Source organism: Xiphophorus hellerii, chromosome 8 (genome assembly GCF_003331165.1).
Source record: "Xiphophorus hellerii strain 12219 chromosome 8, Xiphophorus_hellerii-4.1, whole genome shotgun sequence".
Taxonomy (NCBI): Eukaryota; Metazoa; Chordata; class Actinopteri; order Cyprinodontiformes; family Poeciliidae; genus Xiphophorus; species Xiphophorus hellerii.
In genome coordinates this window covers 28,068,756-28,090,123 of record NC_045679.1, presented here as the reverse complement: position 1 = coordinate 28,090,123, position 21,368 = coordinate 28,068,756, and the positions used below count along the sequence as shown (strand labels likewise).

Sequence of the window (21,368 nt, the reverse complement as noted above, 5' to 3'; positions counted from 1 at the left end):
CTTCATCAGCCCAGCATACTGTGTCTGTGTATTTTTGTTTGAGTGATTTTTTTCTCCTCACTGGATCTGCTGTCTATGATTGGCTCTCTGATTGGCACATTACACTGTGAAGAACACAAACTACACTGCAAACAGATGGGCGAACTAAGCATCAAAGTGAGAATTAATGAGGCAGAGGCAGCAGAATCAGCCTGTTTAAAAAGTCGCTTTGCTCTTATTTATTGCTGCATGCCTCTGTGTTCCTCTGCCCTCCCCCTCTCTCTGTTGTTTCATAATTAACCCCCCCCCCAACCACTGACTTGTTGCTATAGTGATAGCAAAGACAAAATGTTCCTTTACTCCCAGGCATGATGAGGATACCTGCACCTAAACACATTTAGTAAGGTGTATTACAGTATGTTTTAATGTGTATTTGGAAATAAATCATTAACTATAGTTGCGGTGTTGATTGTTTTTTGTTCTCTTCAGTGCTGAACAGTTTTTTGTTTTCGTAATAGACTGACTCCACATAGAAAAATCCTTAAATATTTAATAACATGTTTCCAATTAATCAGAGTTTTATCATGTTATGTAGTGAGAGAAAACACTGAATAATTTAGGAGGTAAAAGATAAAATCACTGTCTAATTAACTTAAAAACAGATGTGTTTGCAGAGAAAAAAGAACCTTGGAGAGGTGTTATCTGAAGCAATGGAAATAATATTCTCCTATGAGTCACTAATCCACATGGGAGCAGATGCTGCTGGAGCGTCCGAGCGGGCAGGGTCCAGAACCAGAACCAGAAGATGTTTGTGTGGGTTTATTTAAAATGCAACAGACATGGAGATGGAAAAGCAGGGAAAATGAGAAAAAAGAAAGAGAGTTGGGGTAAAAAGTTAAAAGGGAGACAGATAATGATTATTATAATATAATAATATACAATAATAATAACATAGTAATATAATAATAATAATAATAATAAAGCTGGTGCTAGACCAGTTATTTTCAGTTCTAACCTCTGGTATCAAACACCAGATTGCTAATCCAAAATGCGCTGCCTTAAAGTCTTTTATTTTGTTTTTTAAGATCTCCACAAAGGGAGAAATCACACATCAGAGTGTATGCATAAACAGATCACAACAAATCACAAACAGTTGTGTGTGATAAAGTTCAACACAGTGTAAAAACTGGGCGTATGATTTCTGGAACAACAGACCAGGACTGATTACTAACTGAGTGCAGCGCTCAGGCTGAGGGAGAGAGACAGAGAGATGGAACAGCAGAGAAAGAAGAAGTTAAAGAGTCAGCAGACTGAGTATTTTCCTTTAAAGGCCAGTTAAAAACATATCTTTTTGAATCTGCTTTTGCTTAAATTTGCTTTGTGTATTTGTTATTGTCTTTGTTGAATTTTTATTTTGAAAGGTGCTAAATAATAAAAAAAAATGTCTTACTTACTGCAAGGATCCTGGTATATTAAGTTGTTTTGGAATTTGACTGATCATTCTGTGTGCCATAGTCTGTTCTTTTGATTAGATTAGTCTTGTTTCGGTTTTACGTTAGCTCAGTCCTTCTTGGTGTTTCTAGTTATATGTATTTCTTCTAGTTATTCTAAGTCTGTAGTTTGTTTCTTCAGTCTAGTTATTCTTTAGTGAATCTTCTGGACTCTTGGGGCAGTGAACAATTAGAATGACTGTGTTACCTTGCTGGTCAGACATTTTACCACTCTGCAGTGTCATAGTGAGCCGGATAGTCTTCTGCCAGCGACCAGGTGAGTCGGTCCATCTGTATGTGACGGTACCTATGCTTTCCCGATTGGCAACTTGAATTTTAAGATAACTAATTTAATAATACTGTAAAGTTACCTTTAAGGCACACAGGCCCGCTACATATGAGGCACGAGACAATTCCACTCAATCCAATCAGTTTATTTATTTCAATTTTCTAGTCAGAAATATATTAATTTAAAATCACTCACACATTAAAATGACATTTACGGCTCAACTCGAAGCTGGCAGGGACCTACAAAGGAAACACAGCAAACCAAATAAAAGAAAATCGTGCACCAAACCAAAGAAAGTACCACCACCCGGAAAGTCCACCGCCAACACCACGAGCTGGCCATTCCTGTCAAAAATAGAAAAGACATTCAAATTACATACATTTCTTGGTTATACCGTTCAGTCCTCACAAATCAAGCAATAGCAGTCCAAGTTAGGAGTCTGTCCTGAGACGAACCGCCGCGCCACAGCAAACGCCAGCCAGAGCGGCACCAGAGGGATCAGGACGAGCTGGTCGTAAACCAGCCTGAATCAGCCACACTGGACGAGAGTCAAAAGCCAGCTTACGCCGACCAGGACAGCGGGTATGAAGCCGACAACCAGGGCGACGGGTAGGCCGCCGCCAGCCGACGACGAATAACCAGGTCACAGGCGGACGGACCGTCAACCAGGGACAACAGAGTACGGGCAAGCAGCCGGCCAAGGACAAACAGCAGCGTCTATCAAACATACATGTCAAAAATAGAATCTGGAAGCATACGTAAAATGAGCTTTCGCTTACCACTGAGCTTGATGCGTTATGCCTCTGGCAGGGAGAAGAAGCAGTCAGCTGGTACAAGTCACCTAGATGTTACAAGTAAAGCTGAGCTAAAGCTAAACTTACAGATATTAAAGGTGTGAAAAGCTTCTTACCAGAAGAAGGCTTGAACAGCAATTAATGTATTAAGCGCGTCAGTCGTATAGCGCCAGTAAACAGTGAAGTCTGAACCGGAAGGAGAACGTGTTGTCTACCAGGTGAGGGAGGGCCCTTTATATACAGACAGCGCTACAACCAATTAAAGTCAGGCACTTGTGTGGTGCGTTCAGAGCCCACAGGGCATACTGCCACATGTACCTGGCTGATCCAATCAAAACAAAGAATAACTAAAGCAAAGAATAGATAAAAAATGATTCAAACTATCAACCCGAGGATAGTGACCTAAAACACACTGCTACAAACATCCAAGAATGACAAACAGCAGAACATTTGACTATTCTTAACTGGCCTGGTGAGCATCCTGACCCATATTCTATTGAAAATGTTCTCCTCTAATCAGTAAATTATTGTATGTTCGGCTGCACAGTGGCAGTTATTATTACTGTTGTCTTGCAGCAAGAAGGTCCTTCATGGATGTTCTCCCAGTGCATGCTCAGCTTCTCTCTGGGTACTCCGACTTCTTTCCATGGTCCAAACACTAACAAACCATTTACTCTAAATCTGAAAGAACAATGCAGAACAAACAACAGCATTTCTATTCATACATCTTGTTGGAACCGTCACTTTTCTGTTTGCATCACAAACAAAAACAAAGAAAAAACAAAAAGGTCATTGCATGTTTGTGTGAAATGAATCAGCTCAGTGTGTCAGTATTTTTTCTTTTTATTTAGCTGGTCATTGATCAGAGCTGCAAGTCTTCACATGCAAGAAAGTACTGACACGCTCCACTAACCGCAATCATTATTCAAGGAAACAAGAATGTCTGTGGCTTACAGGGGCACAGAAGGCTCTTATTGCTATTAACTGCACGGATAAATGTGTGGAGCAGCAGCACTCCTCTTTCACTTTCCCTTTATTTGTTCTTTTTCATCTTCCTGGTTGCCTTCCTCATTTTTTTATCCTCTTTGTCTATATACATCAAGGCCAACTTTATCATAATGCTGCCTTTGCTTCAGGACAGGCTTGTTTTGTTTAAAGGTGACATTTCCTACAAAGGACAGGAAAGGGGAAAATGAAAAATGCAATTTGTCATCTGTATTGCAGAATATTTTTGTGAGTTTCTGAAGGTATAATCAGTGGTTGAATAAATCTTTTTTTTGTATATTTAGAGAACTTGTAGTTTTGCTGAGACTTGTTATCAGTATTATCAGTATCAGTGTTATCAGCTGCTGGGCTTAAAGGTGGGACTATCAGTTTAATCTGTTTAATCTGAGAATAAGAGTGTTTCCTGCCCACACAATGCACTGCTGGATAAGATCAGAACAAGGTGGCGAAGAAGCCAGAAGAGTGCAGTTATTTCATGAAAGAGATGTTCCTGTCTCCTCTTTTTATAAGACTGGTGAAATATTTATGATTTAGATGTTGAAGAATTTCCAAACTTTTAACAGCCACACTTATTTTGTAATTTACTTAGCAGAACAAAGGAACTCCTTCATTTTGCCACAATTTGTACAGTTTTTAATATCTGTGGCTATTTGGCCATGAAATTAATTTTTAATTAAATCAAAATAAACTTCCAGATTCCAAGAGGAAACAGTTGAAGCTAAAGGAGCTCTAGTAATTTCAAACAACTGATTGTGTCTTTCATGTGACTGTCTCCTTTATCTACAGAACCTGGACAAAGACGTACTGTTACTCCTCTATTTACAGTACGCCAAGTAGACTGACAAAACATTGTCGTGCATTCTCTTTTGGCCTTCCCTTTGTTTGTATTGCAGGAATATTCAATGGACCACAGAAGCCTGAGCCTGACCAAACCATTAAGCTAATAATTTTGACCCAGACCAAATTTCAGGTCGGATTCAAATCTAAACTCTAGTGAAAAATGTGTCTTATAATGAGTAATTTGATAAATTATTGGAAGACTACTGTAAACAATTTTTATGTCATGCTCTATTCATGATACAAATGAACTGTAGGGTTAAAAAACAAACAAAATTAATTTGTTTTCAAAAGTTATTGTGTGAAGTACACAACACCTCGTCAACTACTCAATATCTTTACTCAATATTAGCAACTACCTAAACTGAAGTACTTGTACTCAGTCTGGGGACAAACTGGTATCCGGACTCTCCTACCAATATGTGAAGATTTATAAAGGTGTCTGTAATGTAATCCAGCTTCATCTTCAGTTTGCTTGTTGGGTAGCTTAGATGATGTTGAATTCAGTTCACACTGTTACTGCCATATGTATTGCTAAAAGAAGTATCGTGCAGAAATAAAAAAATATTCTTATGAGCCAGTACAGAGATCGTTTGTAGGACCATGTGACCCTTGAATCAGCCTCTGCCTCTACATCAAATCAATCTGTCTGGACCCCATTAGATTCACAGTTCAAAATGGAACAAAAAAAGATTGTCCCTAACCTAATATTAGAGAGAGAAAAGCTCAGATTCACTGTTATGTGTTGGATTGTTTAATCCTCAATAATTAGAACTGTAGAGATGACGCTGGGGGTTTGATGGTATGTTTTTATCCTTGATCTGATACATAAAACCAGATCAGGGTTTTTTAATTTTACAGCTCTGGTAGCTGTTGCACTTTACAGAGACAATAACAAAAACCTCTTTCAGTCATTATTGGTGTAATCATATGCAAGTACTAAAAGACCTATAAGGGGTCAAAAACTGACAGAGATATAGTTAAATTATGGTTAAAAAATAAATCATAGAAGAGTGGCATTATGAAATACATTATTATAAAGTGTTTTTAAAAAATTAGCACACTTGCAATATTAGATTTTTCATTTGATTTTCTAGGCTATTATTAATCTTTCTTAAATATGACAAACAAACATCTCTTATTGTGTCCATTTTGTTGCGTGTTGCTTAACTGGCTGCACTGGAGTTTCTATCATATCAGTTTGCCTTAATCTTAAACCCTGGGGAAATATGAGCATATATTTGAAAAACAATGCGTGATTTCTTAAAAGAAGTAATTATTCGCACAATACCTTATATCATAGTTAACTCTACCAACCTGTACATAAAACAGATCCACCTTCTTTAGGTGTGACGCTTTAGACTATGAGAATATATTTGTGCCTGAGAGATTTGCTTCTGCCTTCCCAAATGAACTGTACGTTTTCAGATCCTATATTAATCAGAGCAAATACACTTTTAAAAATTATTAAAAATAACTGTTGCAGCCCTAATAATTTTCCCCAGACCGTGAAAATGAAACAAAAATATTTTCTTAAAATTCCAGGCATTTATTTTGGGTGACCCTACCAGGGGCATAGAGCCCCAGACAGCATAGCTCTTTGGATTATTGGGGCACTCAAACCCCTCCACCACGATAAGGTGGCAGCCCAAGGAGAGGAATGGGCTGCCACCTTATCAGCAGCCCATTCTTTGGAATAGTATTTCAAAGAATACAAAATACACATTTAACAATATCCAAAATTAAATAATTCAAACATAGTGCTTGGAGAACTCAGAAAAATATGTGATTTTTTTTATTCTGCAGGATTTTGCCTCAAATGTAATGGGACCATTACATTGGAAAATTTGTCTGTGTTCTGATTTTTCAGCAGTTCCATGCCAGAGGCGGATCTAGTCAGATTGCTTGACTTGAGCCAACTTGACGGAGAGTACATCACCTCTATTGACTTTCCTCTCTGATGCTGGCTGCAGTGCTGACAACATACTTAGCAAGTTATGATGGAGCTTCTCTGATGAGTGGGGTAAGAGGTGATGCAGAAACTCTGCTCCAAAAGAAGCTTGTAAGACATGTACCATTTATTCATTGTTACAATCACCAACTGCACTTAGTGGTTGTGGGTGCCATGCAGAGTGAACCTCTGACTACTGCTGGGGATGATTCAAATCCTCCAAATGGAAGCAGAACAACGAGCAAACAAGTGTTGTGATTTCATCAGTCCCTGAAAAGGTTTCTTTTCAACATCCTTAAGGGCTAGGGTTACCTAACAAGGTCTAGTTCAGAAATTGAAAATAGATGTTCACAGAAGAATGCTGACCTGCTGAAAGCCATATCCAGCATCGTACCCAAATCCAGCACTTCTAGATTTAGGCCTGTTGTACCCAGTGGCTGTGCTGGCTGGCTTTGTGACAGATAACTCAAATCTCAGGAATGAAATCCTTACATGATTTAATAAAATGAACTACTGTGCTTTCATTCTGTGTACACAAAAGCTTCTAATAATAAATATTTCTTATAGACAATTATAATTCCATGTCATTGCAGATTGTCACTGTTTTTGGCTGTAGTATTTGGGTCAAACTCCAGCACCATTTTGTAACTAATTGAGATTTAACCAGTTGATTTTTAACACAGAATCCTGTATTGTTGCTCCTAGCAAATACAGGGAAGTCTTAAGGGGTGAGGGTTATTGGTACTTTTTCTGTGCTTTTATCTTCCACTTGCTCCTACCATAGTTTCCTTCCACTATTTTTATTCATTTCACAACCCAATGAGTGCCAAAATCAAACTAAGGATAGGCACATTATATAGTTTGCAGATGACTCTGTAATTGTGTCACTACTTGATGACTAGGATTGTGATCATGGCTCTGTGGTAAAGGATTTTATCGGACGGTGTGAGTTCTCATTGCTGTTCATTAATGTTTCTAAAACCAAAGAGCTGTTAATTGATTGTAGAAAGAAACCTCAACCATGCCCTCTAGTTTTTATCCATGAACAGGTTGTTGAGATTGTACAATATTACAAATATCTATTCTGTCTGTATTGGCCACATTTCCTAATAATGAATTAACATCACCAGCTGCCTTGTTCAGATCAGCAGATCTACAGTATCTTTGCAGTGCAGGATGGTTGCTTACAGTGCAGACAATTCGAGTCGGTGCGTTACATATGTCACGGCCAAACGTTAGCCACTGGGTAAAGTGTAAACCTTAACAGAGTCCAGGCCTCCAGCAAGTCATCATTTCTTAGTAGCTGAGGGTCCAGACCTTCTGAACGAAGTGAAGCGTAGAACAACGGGCTGGTTTGAACTTGACTACTTTTGTCCACTTTTTTTGCATTTGTTTGTTACAATTTGTCATTTATTAGAACTGATTTAATTTGTTCTTTGCATTAATTTGCAACACAAAGTCCAAAACAAGTGGTTATTCAATACCAAAAACTTCTGAATCACTTCAGAAAAGGAGGTACAATGGCTAGTGCATCCAAGTGCTGTGGAGTTGACCAGCAGTCTTCACTGCTTCAATCGCCCAGTTGGCTTTTGCAACATGATTGTGTTGACCACAGAAGGGGCTTATCATTTCAGAGATTTATAATTACTTTTCACTGATCGTTTGTTTACAAATTCTTCAGATATGTTTGCACTGTATTTTGTTTGAGATCTAACTGTAACTGTGTATTATTTGAAAGATTTTTTTCACAGTTGTTAGCACATTTCTGGCACCCAGCCTACAGCTCAGCCTGCAGTAGGTTGGGTGTTTTATACCCTGGCCTTTGCATTCCTATGAAATTCTGTTTGATTCAGATATCCATCCATTGATCCATCAGGGCTTTTTCCCATTGAAGGCGATTCCTCCAGGAGATTTTTGATAGAGAAGTTGTGAACAATGATGTTGATTTTCTAAGCTGGTTAAGAATCATAGTCTGTCTGTAGTTTTATCAATGGCAACGGAGGAAGTGAGCAAAGCGTCCAGGCCGTGCTGGCCAATAATGAATTCATATTAACAGCTTCGTTCAGATTGGCTCTTCTCTCTTCATAGTGGAAGATGGTTGTTTACAGTGTAGACAATTTTCCATAAGCTTTAAGCTTGAATAGAACTAGCATGTTAGCCGTTGATTGGCCACCTTCACCACTTTACCTGTAAAAACTGTTTGTAACCTGCAGACTTTTGTAAATTATGAAGTTGTGGATGATTTTTTTGTTCTGAGAAGCAAAAAAAAAAGGCTACAGGGCAGACATGTTGCTGGTGAAGCAGACAGAGCTTCTTTACTAGGAATTGGCTTGTTTTAAATGTTCTTGAAAGACCTGTTAAAGACACAATCTAATAATGGCTCAGGTAAAAACACAGCATGATAATGTGTTAAAGCTCAGCTCTGCAAGCGAAGTTTCAGGGCTGTGAGATTATAAGTGAGTCAGTGGGACTTCTTTACCGACGCCAGGCCAAATTTATAGTTCATTATTCTGTTTGGAGGTGGCTGCATTGTCAGGTGTCAGCTCTGATTAACCACAGCCTGCAGCCTCGCCTGTGCTCTCCCAACCTTATCTGGTGGCTGATTATGGCAGCTCCTGCTGTCCCCTCCCTGGCCTTTGCGTCCTGATAGAAACAAGGTGGAGCAGTGACACAGTCCCTACGAGTCCAGCTGACATTAATAATTACAGTAAATGTCCTACACAATTAGAGTCTCACCTCTCTCTCTACCAACCTGTTCAGTGCTGCTGAAGGGGGAGAGGGAGAGACCAGCCAATGTTCTAAGGAGCTAGAGAATCGAAAATTGCTTTTAGAATATGTAGTTAATCAACAGTTAGAGATGGAAATGGCCACAGACAGCTGTAGCTATGTGGAAAAAAAGGCACCCTTTATTAAATGGTAATGTTTTATAACTTAGGATATATCTAAATCAAACTATCCTTCTGTGATCTTAAAGCCACAGAAATTCCGCCTCAGATCAGCAAAAATGAGTGTACATCTACAGTGTTATTGTCTAGTTTAGTGTTTGCCAGAATATGGAGCCTCTCTTCCTTCTAAGAACATCAGCACCACTAGCAGCGATTCAATGGAGATTTAATGGAATCTGGGAGATAGGAGGTAGTTTAATTGGCCAACCTTTAAAAGCAGTCAGTGTTAATTGTAATTTACCAAGATGTATTTGGCAACAAACCAAGCTCAAACACCAATATCAAACATATAGCATGAGATAGTAGCTATAGTAACAAAACAATCAAACTATGAACAATATTCTTTGCACTCTCCTGAAGTAACTTCAATTTAAGTCCTTTAAATCTTAAATTTAAAATTTTAACAATTTACATTTTGTAAATTTATGCTGAAACTATTGAATGAAAATTCATAGCATTCTCAAACACATAATAAAATATGTGTGTGAGGGGTCTGAAGGTTTTGGGGGACAACAATTATGCCACCATGCAGTTCACAGATGTAACAGACAATATAGAATCAGATCAACATCTTCATGAATTTCCCATGTAGTCTTTATTATGGACTCATAAACTGTCTGTAAGATTAAAAATGATCCAAGAAGATAAAGAACAAAAAAGGGGAATAGGAGTTAAAGGAATTGAGATGTAAATGAAGCTGATGTGCATATGAATTCGGTTTAGAAATAAAGAAAATAGAGACGGATGGCTGGGTGAATAGATGACTGGATCTAAACAAGAACCTGGGAATGGGAGTCAGGATTATACAGAGGACTGTGGGAGAATGGAGAAGATGTAAAGAAATGACAGACCGTAAAAATCCGAGAGAAACGCTGTGAATTGACGGCACACACCCACACACACGTATCACATGAATGGTCATTGAATCTGTTCCTTTATTTTGTTTGTCTTCTAATGCCTAACCAGCGCAAACAGTCCATGCCCATCTCCTCAGTAATCAGTTTCATTGTGAGCCAGTGTGACAGATTCTATCACATCACAGTCAGCATCGACTTACTGGGCAATTACATGCAACAAAGTATCCAGTCAAAGGCTGGATTTTGAAAAGCGGTTTGTCTGAAAAATGGTTCACAGCTCAACTGAAACACATTTTGCAAACTTCTCACTTCTGCAGCGATGTTTGTTGCCATCAAGACAACAAGATATCTTCCTGTCAATAAACAAAGAATACCTTCTTTATTCCTGGTTGCCTGTAAAGTTTCGTGTTTGCAGAAACAGGAAAAAGTACGTACATGCTTTAACATACTCACTGAAAAAAGTGAGTGACATCCATCTTCAGTTTTAAAATTTTCTTCTTCATTTGTTTGTGCAGACTTGGTGATGCTGATGGTTCCAGTTATTGTAATATCTGACGTTCAGGAATCTGTAACAAAAACAAGCTGGCAGAAGGCAACACCAGCTCCTTACAGAGGGTTAAAATGCTTTGCTGAACTTATTTGGCCTGGAATTTGTCACAGTGGTGAAGAACCATTTCTGACAAAAAAACATATTTGAAAAATATTCCATTTTGGTCATATCCAGGGCCACAGCATTTCTGCTCTGTTTCTGATCTGCATCATTAATCTGATTCCATTTTTCCCATTTACAAGCATTTGAAACGGCAAATTGTTTTTACACTTCTGTTATTCACTTTGAGAGCTTATAACTTGATATAGCTGTCAAAACCATCTCTAGTTTAGTTTTCTTGTGGCTTGTTCCTAAAAATTTATTTTAAGCTAATGCAGCACCACTTGGATTAGAGAGATTTCAGTTAAAAAGTGATAAATGTATATCAGCAGATTCTATGAAGAGACATTAAAAAGCCAACATGAAATGACAAACAGCTCATTTAGCTGCCTGGTCATGGCAGCTGTAGAAAGGTCTCTGCTGTCTTCCTGTCCCTCAGCCTTGAGTTGCTTCTTTTCTTTGGGCCATGAACTTTTTAAAACAGTACAAAAGTCTTTTGAACAGAGTGACTATTTGGTGTGGAAACATTTGTCTTCTTTACCTATGTACTCTTATAAATCCTGTCCACTTTTCCTGCAGAGCAGGATCTTTGGGGAAATAGTGCTCTCACCAGAGCTCAGATCCATGTGATATATTGCCATAACAAAAGTCAGTCACTCTCTGTAGGTTCAGACAATGCTTTATCATCCATATATGGGCATGTCTTTCTGTGAAAGTTTAATTCTTTCACGATTTTTGATTTTCTGGCTGTAAAATATTACAATTGCTCTTTAGTAACCAAGTTAAAATGTCAGAAATAACACCTCCTTCCAATGCCTGGTGACCATTATTCTAAATGAATGTTGGATTCCCAGGACGCTGCCACTCCTGCCCTCTGCTTATACACTAGATATGTTCAAACTGCCCCATCCTTTGTGGCTGTTTTTACAGCTTTTGTTGTGATTGTATTTATGGAAAGTAAACAGAGACTTGACTTTCTGCTTTGCTTTTTAAATGCAACCTTACAAAAATAAATAAATAAATAAATAAAACTGTGACCATTTTTGAAAAAGTTTCTTTGTAATTTATTTTTATATCAGTTCCACAGATTAGTACCAAGTGAATCACTCTGACCTAAGTTGGAACAGAGGTTCATGTGTGGTGTGAGTAGAGCAGATGTACAGGTGGTCTCTGCAGCACCGGTACATCTGCTGGCTGCCTTGGGATCCAGGCAGACAAACATTGGGTCAGTTAAAAAAAAGGACAGAGAAAAAATGAGGATAAGTCTGTGTGACGGCGGTGTTGCTAAATACATGATTAATTGTTCCAGTTCCAGTAATTTGTGTTTTTTAAATAAACATATATAACTGCTTCCATTAGGATGAAATTACTACAGCTTAACTAATTTGATTCAAATGATTCTGGTCTCTGCTGTCATTTTAATTCCCTAAAAAGACGAGAACCTCAATTTAAATGAATATTAAAATGTGAGTGAAAAACAGAATGGAACTCCTGAAAAGATTCCAAATAGTTGAGGTAAGTGAAAAACCAGAAAAGTAAAATTTAGAGATAAAAGCACATCAAGCAGAAGGAGCATGTAGCATCAATGCTGAAGTCTCTCATCCTGTAGAGCAGCTGTTGGTGGACCAGACCAGACTTCATCCCAATTGATGCTAACTTGTCTCTAAGCTCCCAGTGTAGCATACTGTTATTATTCCTTCTACTGTTATTCAGTTTATGCCCTCTGCTGAAGAACTCACCACTTTTCTTAACATGGTTCTTCATATGATCCAGTTAGTTTTATCAAGCACCACTGAAAACTCAAACCCATGGAGAAAAAAAAAACACTGGCAGGATGAACAGTGCATAAGTAGAAAGAGTTATGTGGAACGTCTTGACATAATTTTTAATTAAGTCCAGAATACCTTTTTTTAATGTGGGAAGAACAGTGTTCCTCCATATTTTACCAAGAAAACTGACCTGAAACAGCACAACTGGAAAAAAATAATTTTTTCACACACAAAGAAAACAGTGTTTGCTTTTTTTTGTTACAGATGTTACTTTATTTAGATCTCCAGACACATATTTTAGTTTACACCATAGAGCTCTCAAAGTTTACAACAGATCAGCAAATTTACAACTTCACTGTCACTCCACGCATTGAGCCTTCCTCTCCCTGTGATTCCAGACAGGAAAGCCCTGCTGGCAGCCTGCAGGAACTCAGATCATTCATACAAACTAACTTTTCTTTCCCAACATCTAGCAGTAGCGAGGGTTTTAAAATACAGTTTTATCCCAATACCGGTTCCAGAAATTTTTTTTTGTAAATTTGTAAGAGTAGTTAAAAAAATGCAGAATTAGCTTCAAATGATGTAAACATGTCATGGCTGTAGCAGACAAAGCAGCTGACTAGTTAAAAGAACAATAGAAAATAGATCATTATAATATCCAAAAATGTCTTTTGCTTAACATTTGCAAATGAATTATGTTTTGGCATCCCAATGTATTTTTTCATTTATACTTGCAATTGCAGTTTATCCTTGAACTTAAACTTATAGATTTGTTATTTGAGTTTTACGTTTACATTATCATGTCCAAATACAAGTTAGAGTATAAATTCATAAATTTGTCACACTCCTATATAAAAAAGAAAAACACCCTAAAAAAGGGAAATAGAAAACAAAGAATACTTTAAAAACATATTTTCTTCCTGATTGTAATACAAGGTTCAGCACTGTCAACACCTGCTGCTTGTCGCCTCTCTGTATATAATACCTTGATTTGTTTGAGAAGGTAATCCTTAATTCCCCAGAAAGCAAATTAGAAAAGAAGATGCTCCGCCCTATTTTTCAAAGCACTAGTTTTGAGTTTTTAAAGTAAATATCTTTAGTAGACTATAGATGTTTCTGTAGAATGGAACCACCCTGTAACCTGTTAGTGAGAGCAGGGCTCAAACATAATCAGACATTGGTCTGAAAAATTTGAAGCAGTTTATGAGAACGTAGTCTTCAGACATTACTCTAGATGTATTTTTTTACTTGAAGAATGGGCCTTTTTCTACTTAAACTTCTCTGACTAGAGGAACTTAGAGTTGCAAAAATACAGCCGGAGAAAAAAATTAACTACAATATAGATTTGATGATAACCAACAAATTAACACACAATTACTGTGGATAAGCTTTTCAGTTCATATTTGACATGCTAAGGTCATTTTAAAGACTGCAATCTGCTACTGGGCCTGTTTTAACAGATTTTATATCAATAAATATGAAATGCAGACATGACAGCAGTTTTAACTTTACTTTGGGTGTTTTATTGTGAAGTTCTGTGTTATTATTTGCAATAACTCCTTTACTTATCAAAAAAAAAATTATTATGAGCTAGATGAAAAGTAAATAAATTCTTGGAAGCTAACAGTCACTTTTGATCACTTTAGCAATTCTAAACAACACAAATTAAAAATGTTTGCATCATTGAGATTCTATAACTGTTAATATGTCAGTAGATATTAACAGTCAGGAATGTAACTAAACAATGAGGCGACTTTTGGTCCTGTTTTGTCCACTGGAATAGCAAATGTGTTTCAATGCCATTTTCGGTAGTTGAGCCTGTTGGTATCAATTCAGCAAATTAGCAGTAACTTCTCAGTCCACTCTAGTTCCATTAGAATGAAGTAGACTTTTGGATTTGGCCTCAAACAGTTCTACAGCAGTATTGAAGATGATATGTCCTTTAGTCAAACATACATGGAGGCTATTGGATTTTTCAATTGGGGTTCTGCACAGAGGTTATTTCCAGTCAATAACCTGTCTGTGGTGCATAAGTTAGTATCCTTATGTTGAACTTGTCTTACAAACTCGAGTTAACAGTAAATGCGAGCAAAGTAAAACTAAATTGTTCTTCTGTCATGCAAAAGCAGCATCAATTGTAAAAATATCCCAACATTTTCCAAGAGAACCTAGACTACCACTTGTCTGAGGTGCATATAAATTCTGAGAGACTCTTCAGGTTTTTCCACAATCCTCCCCCTCGAAGGGTTTTCCTTTGACAAGATTTATCTTTGCATGGACCTTGCAATCTGAAAAACTCACATATTTTTTCTCATTCCAGCAACCAGGACAAAAGAGCTAAGGTGCAACTTAGAGGTGTTGGAGCTGTACCCAGGTGGGAGTCTGACTTTAAAAGGAAGTCCAGTCCACTCCAAATTCAATGTGAACAGGACCTGAGCAACTACTGGGAGAGATGCTTTAAAGAGCAGGCAATGACAGTGATACCAGGGGGATAAGAATAACTTATGGTGCCAACATAAAAATAAACTAATGTCCTCCATTCAGAGTGCCTTTAAAAAGTATTCACTCCATGTGATGTTTTACCTTTTTTTTTCTTTTACAACTCAGTTACGATCAACTTTGTTTGGCTTTTTTGACAAAAAAATCACAAGAAAATCCATTTGCATAAGAGAACTGATTTCTGCAAAATAATAAGGATTATTTTGTATTTGTTAAAACAAAGCTTATCACCATCAACGTGTGAATGTAGTGTCAGTGGTAAATGGCCAGTACTTGTACAGCATTTTATCAACTCTAGAGGAGCCTATAGGGTTTCACACTGCAGTCTGTTGTTCACACACTGATGGTGATAAGCTCCTGGATACTAGCCACTGTCAGTCTTACAAAGGCGACACTGGCAGCAGGCTAGATGGGCCGACTTGCCCAACGACTGAGACAGACGGTGCGGGAATCGAACCAGCAACCCCCCGATTAGAAGTTGTCTCAAGTAGTGCTTAAGACTCCTTTGTACTGGAGAAAGTGCTAAAAACGTAGAGGTCATTTACCACTTACAAATAGATCAGATACAATTAGTGATTGCATGAATATTCACCCCTGAAGGTCAGTATTTAATATTTGTATTTAGTAGATGCATCTATGGCTGAAATCACAGGATGGAGTCAAGTATAGATAGGATTCAACCATCTGCAGTTTTACTTCATTTTTCCTTGCAAAACTGTTCCAGTTCTGTCGGTTGGTGGCGATTAGTTTTCAACAACTCTTTTTAAGTCCAGCCCCAAATTCGCTATCGGAGTGAGGTCTGGGCTTTGACTTGGTGTAGCTTCATTGTTAGGTCTCATCATACCAAATAACTTTCTTCCACTTGACCATGGAATTTCCCACGTGCCTTTAAGGAAATTCCTCAGTGTAGTCATGGTGACCTGGTGTCCTCTCTCACCAGTCTCCTACTTGCACTACCACCCTGGTTGTGAGGACGATCTGATTTACACAAATTTACACATGGACCATATTCCTTTTGTTTCTTGATGATGATTACAAATAAACTTCCCTGAAGTATACTTTTCTATTACTCTGATTTTTTTGATTTGCTTGTGATGTTGTTCTGTTTTCATTTTAGCCAGGAAACTGACGGAGCAGAGAACGGACCTTCCAGAGACAACTGTCTTTATAAAACAATCATTGAGACGCAGTCACTGCACACGGCTGATCTCCACTGCACTTTGAAAACACTAGCACCAACTGACTGGGCCTCTGTTGAATTCAGTCAGTAATTGTAAAAGGGTGAATATTTATGCAATCCCTTATTTTATGTTACCAAGTTTTATTTAATTGTCATTATTTTGTAGAAATAAATTTTTACTATACAATATTTTTTGTCAAATAAGCTAAAATACATTAATCATAAATAAAAAGGGTAAAAAAAATCCAAGGAGGTGAATATTTGTCACAGCTGCTGTATATGTTTGATAGCTGCTGTTTGTGCTGCCACAGCTGGAAGGAAACAGGCTGCAGTCTGTATGCAGCGTGTTGCCAAGAGGCTTGTGGAGAGAACAAACTCTTTTCTGTACTGTATTTTCTTTTTTCCTTATTTCAACAAGTGGAAAACTTTGAGAATAAAATGTCATACATTTCCCTTCTTATGGAAATCACATAAAATTGCTGAGCTTAAAAAATAAACAATCAATGTTAGATAAATGCAGATCATTTTAGTCTAGACAACTTTCAAATTACCACCAGCGTGAAAGATGAAAGTGAAAGAATCAGCCACTGGTGACACTGTTTTGTCAGTCTTAGGATTCTTGTTTGAGAAATGGAGGATCACAATACAACATAGTTCAAAACATAGGAACTGACTTCATCCAGAAGATGAAGAGCTGAAGCAAAAAGAGATTAAGCTTTTTTTTTTACATTATACTATTTCTAATTAATAACAAAGGTCATCAAAGTTAAGCCAAATTGGCTTGTTTTTGCTTTCATAGTTATTTTAGTCTGCATGTACAAATGGTGTTTATAGCTGGATAGCAGGTGGATAGTTTTTAGTACCAACTGTTGATTAGATGCCATTAATAAAAACCATGAACACAAAATATGATCCTTATCACAAAACATATGGTCAATATGGTTTGTTTTGCCAAGTAAAACATGTAACTGGGAACTAAACAAACAGCAGCTTTGTCCACTGTGGGTCATGAAATCTTACAAATAATAAACAATTAAAAATATTATTATGCACAAACATCACACCAAGTAGTTTAAGAATAAGTAGTTTTTTTTCTGCTGGGGAATAGTAATGTGGATTGCCCTATGAGTTGCAACTGAAATTTTCAAAAGATATGGCAAGACCAAAAAATTATGTTCTTTAAATATTCAAGGATCACACAAGTTTTGTAGGATTAATCTGTTGGTGAGAAAACAAATGGTTTGACTTTGATTCCATTGTAGTGTGAAATATTAGCCCACTGTATGGATAAAGGTAGAGGTGCACCGACTGCAGTTTTCTGGCTGATCGCCGATAGCCAATCTTTAAAAAGCCTGACTTGACCTGATTTTATTTGTTTGAAATGTTGCTAAATATAGCAAGAAAGTTGCTGAGTTGCCAACATTGGGGTGACTATTGTTAACAGCAGACATGTAGACATGACCTGGTGGGCCGGTTTGTCAGTCAAAGCTTTCACTGGAGAGCAGAAGAGGACAGTGGCTGATTTTTAAACCTTTGTTGAGGTAGATAAGATCAGTTGATCTCCCAAAATTAAGGAAATCAGCACCGATAAATGGGCTGGTCGATAGATCGGTGCACCCCTAGATAAAAGCAATATCAAGCTTTGGTCACGATACAAAATGTAGGTTTATTAATTCATCAAAATTCCCTCTTTGGAGATCATTCAAATGTCTTCCTAATTTAACAGCAGTGTGGCTAGCTGAGACTTCTGCCCTGGAAAAGTGTCACTTCACTCAGAACCATCTTTACTTTTAGGTAATAAAAAACAGTAAAGTAAGGCAACACCATAACAACAGAAACTGATCCCTCTCTGAAGGAGGGAACGCCACCATGACACTGACCTGATGACCAGTCTGTAGCTTCTACAAAACATTAAAAATACTCCATACAGAGGCCAGAGGTAAAGTACACACTCACATACACATTGAACAGTTTTATGGAAGTAAGACAGAGACAAGAAATGTTCAAAATAACCAAACACGTGTTGACTGAACACAGCTGATCACAGAAATCTGAAGCATCTCACCTTGTTGGTTGCTGTGAAGCGTCAACCCATCTGTGTTTATTCACTCAACACTGGGAACAGCTGAGGCAATCTGACAGGAAGCTCTGATACAGTCAGGAAGGTTTTCTTTCATCAGCAGCATGTTATTACTTTGTGTGTCAGCTTCTTAGGACTTAATGGCATATGAAACAAACAAACAGGAACTGGTGTCAGATATTGTTTTTAGTTGTGGAGTTTTTCAAAGGTATGGATGTGTATCAACGCAACTTTTAAAGGAACTAAGCAGGATTTTGAAACAAAAAAAAAACTACCATGTGCTCCTTTTCAATCTAATGTTTTGCTCATCATAGGATAAAAAACTCCACATCATTTATTAAAAGAAATGTAAGTTATTTGCTTTGCATTGCACTTGTCCAATTTGCATCAGTCCATGTCAGATGAGTTTGGGCCAGAGGAGCCGGCAGCGTTTACTGTGCAAAACCACAATCAAGTTTTTCTGTTTGCACATTAAACATCTTGTCTTTGTAGTGAATTCAACTGAATCTAGGTTGAAATGATTTGAATTGGGTTTGTATAAGTGATGCACTGGGTCCAGTCTTTCAGTGACTCTCCCAGACTTTGCTGTTGGCTGAGACTTTATTTGGACTAACTCTATGTGCTCTCTCTCATCCTACTGGCTCAGAACTTATCTGCTTAGCTGTGTTTCTCTCCTAGATGATGCCACTCATGGATTCTTTACTGCCATTAACTATTTACTTTCTTTAACCTTCCAAAGTACTCCAGGATCAGTGTGTCTGTGTTCTTTGTGCCCGGTCTTCTCAAACCCCCAGTCGGTTTCATCCTGCTCTCAGTAAAGGTAGACGCTTTTTCTTCTCCTGCTTCCTCCCCAGTCTGTCCTGCTTTTTCTCTCTGTCCTGTGTCCTGCAAATCATAGAACTGCTCAGCTGATTTCTCAACACAATTAATCAAATTTTCTCGACAAGACGCCTGGGCAAAAGAGAGCCCTCTTGCCCCCAATGGGACACTGCAACTGGATACATGATGGAGTCCTGGGAGAAGTGGAAGATCCTGTGTCTGTCCTTACTGTTGGTCGAGGATGTTGAAAATGTGAACATTATTGGGTTTTTGATAACAGCAGAGAGGCCTTTCTCTTCACTGCCACTACATACAAGCTCAGTATGAGGGATTGCTGCAAAGTCAACAACACAATGCAAGCTACTGTCGATAAAAGCATATGCAGGAGGAGGGATTTCTGCAAGACTGTTGGGTTTCCTTTGTTATTCAAACTGGTTGAAAGTTTTCTATCAAACTACATTGTTTGATAATGAGGATCAATTGGAATTGATGCGCTTGACTTGGAATCTCATTACTTGAATGGTTTGATTAGACGCTTTTTGTTTGCAAAGTGCCTAAAGATGATGTCTGTTTGAGAACTGGTGCAGGTAAAACGACTGCACCACAGAACCCAGTTTAAAACATACAAACTGTCTGCTTTTAAAAATAAATGTGTGTACTTGGTTAAAACACTATTAGCCATCAACTTAAAGTAAACTTTTCAAAAAACATTTGACTTTAGAACACTATGAAACAGAATTATTTCATTGATGTAGTTAAGTATTTCTAGAAAAGAATCAACCCACTGCTGTAAATTAAAGTTGAATTTAGACAGAATTTTTAAGCTGTGCATACGCATCATGTTTCAGTTTGTTTGTCATCTGATTAAAGTTCCACCTGTTCCTTCATTTATTTGCCTCCATTCACAGATGTGTCAACAATCATCACGGACATTCACAGACGTACAAACATACCCCCCTCCCCAAACACACACACACGCACACCCCCACAAGGCTGAACACTGAGGTGAAGCATACACTCATTCACTGGACTTTTTACTTTTCATTTTCCACAGTAAATGAAGTTTGTACAGGATGTAGACCACAAAATGAAGATAAAGACCCACAAATAGCACACTGGTGTACAGCATGAGTGTTTGTGTCCATGTGGGGACCCTGTTTACCCGCTAAGTAGGTCTAAGGGGAAAGTGACAGGATGAATGTAGGTGGGATTGCGTGATGTTTGTATGTTGTATAGATTTGTTGCCACTAGGGAGGTCTGAGGGAGGATAAATTGAGTTGACAAACCTCATGGAAGGATCTGTCCCAGCTGTCCTTCCCTGTCGTTTCTTTCTCCTCTCTCTGAAGCTGCCAACTCTAACACTTCTGCTCAAATTGTGTGTGAGTGTGTGTGCACGCAGTCATATGCTCGCTTCCAGTGTTTGTCGGCCCAGCTGTCTTAGATCCAGACGGGCCTGGGGGAGTGAGTTAGTCGGGTTGCACAGAGAGCACACACACCGTGAAGACTCAGAGCACTGAAATGAAGTCACTGTGAACCAGAGACCCAAGAGTCTCTCATTTGTGTTTCTGATTCCTCTTTTCAATCACATACAACACACGAAAGTGCAGCTGCTTCCGTTCTCCCTCCCATGGCCGGTGTGTGACTGTGTTGTGCAGAAGGACCGCTCATCTGGACCGGCTCCAGACTCTCTTCAAAAAAAAAGGCCGTAGTGGATGCTTGGACATCTGTTGCTTGACATTTAGGATTGTGTGTATGTGGTTATGCCTGGAGGTGTGTGAGTTCAAATTTATGACAAGAAGTGTAGAAGTGTTGGCAGAATGGACACACACACAGTCACAGAAATGTGTTGGAGTAGCGGCGCTGATTGCTGGCTGCTGCTTTTAGGTCCCACCGAATCCTGAGAGTCTATTGACCCCTGGGCTAACAAAGTCTGAGCAGAGAGAGAAGAAAAAGAGAAATGTTAGAGGGAAAAATGCATTTTGCAGGTCTGCTCCTTCCAGGTGATCAAACAGAAAATTCCAAACACCAGATGCTATTTTGTTCAAAATTTGTCCTAAAGTTCAGGTTAGCCATTTTTTGTTTTAGCACTCATTATCTTTTAAGTAGAGGAAAATGTTAGAATAATTATGTTTTGTTATCATTCTTACATAAGTAGTTACCAGTTTGTTTTTCATTTAAAGGTTTAGTATTCACACCCCAGAGAGGACGAATTTGCTTTTTCCCTA

The 21,368-nt window shown here is 38.2% G+C and overlaps 1 protein-coding gene and 1 long non-coding RNA gene across 2 annotated transcripts in view; both read right to left on the bottom strand.

The window, feature by feature from the left end:
• Window positions 1-1,759: 1,759 nt before the first annotated feature.
• On the bottom strand, window positions 1,760-2,862 carry LOC116723860 (uncharacterized). Its single transcript, XR_004340057.1, has 2 exons — window positions 2,669-2,862; window positions 1,760-2,599 (listed from the first exon to the last, which is right to left on the bottom strand). It is a non-coding gene; the product is annotated as an uncharacterized LOC116723860 (long non-coding RNA).
• Window positions 2,863-12,815: 9,953 nt separating this feature from the next.
• Window positions 12,816-21,368, bottom strand: part of gfra2b (GDNF family receptor alpha 2b) — a 121,217-nt gene continuing 112,664 nt past the window's right edge. The window contains exon 10 of the mRNA XM_032569875.1: window positions 12,816-21,073. Coding sequence (XP_032425766.1) covers window positions 20,930-21,073 — 144 coding nt within the window. The 3' untranslated portion in view covers window positions 12,816-20,929. The remainder of the gene's footprint in view (window positions 21,074-21,368) is intronic.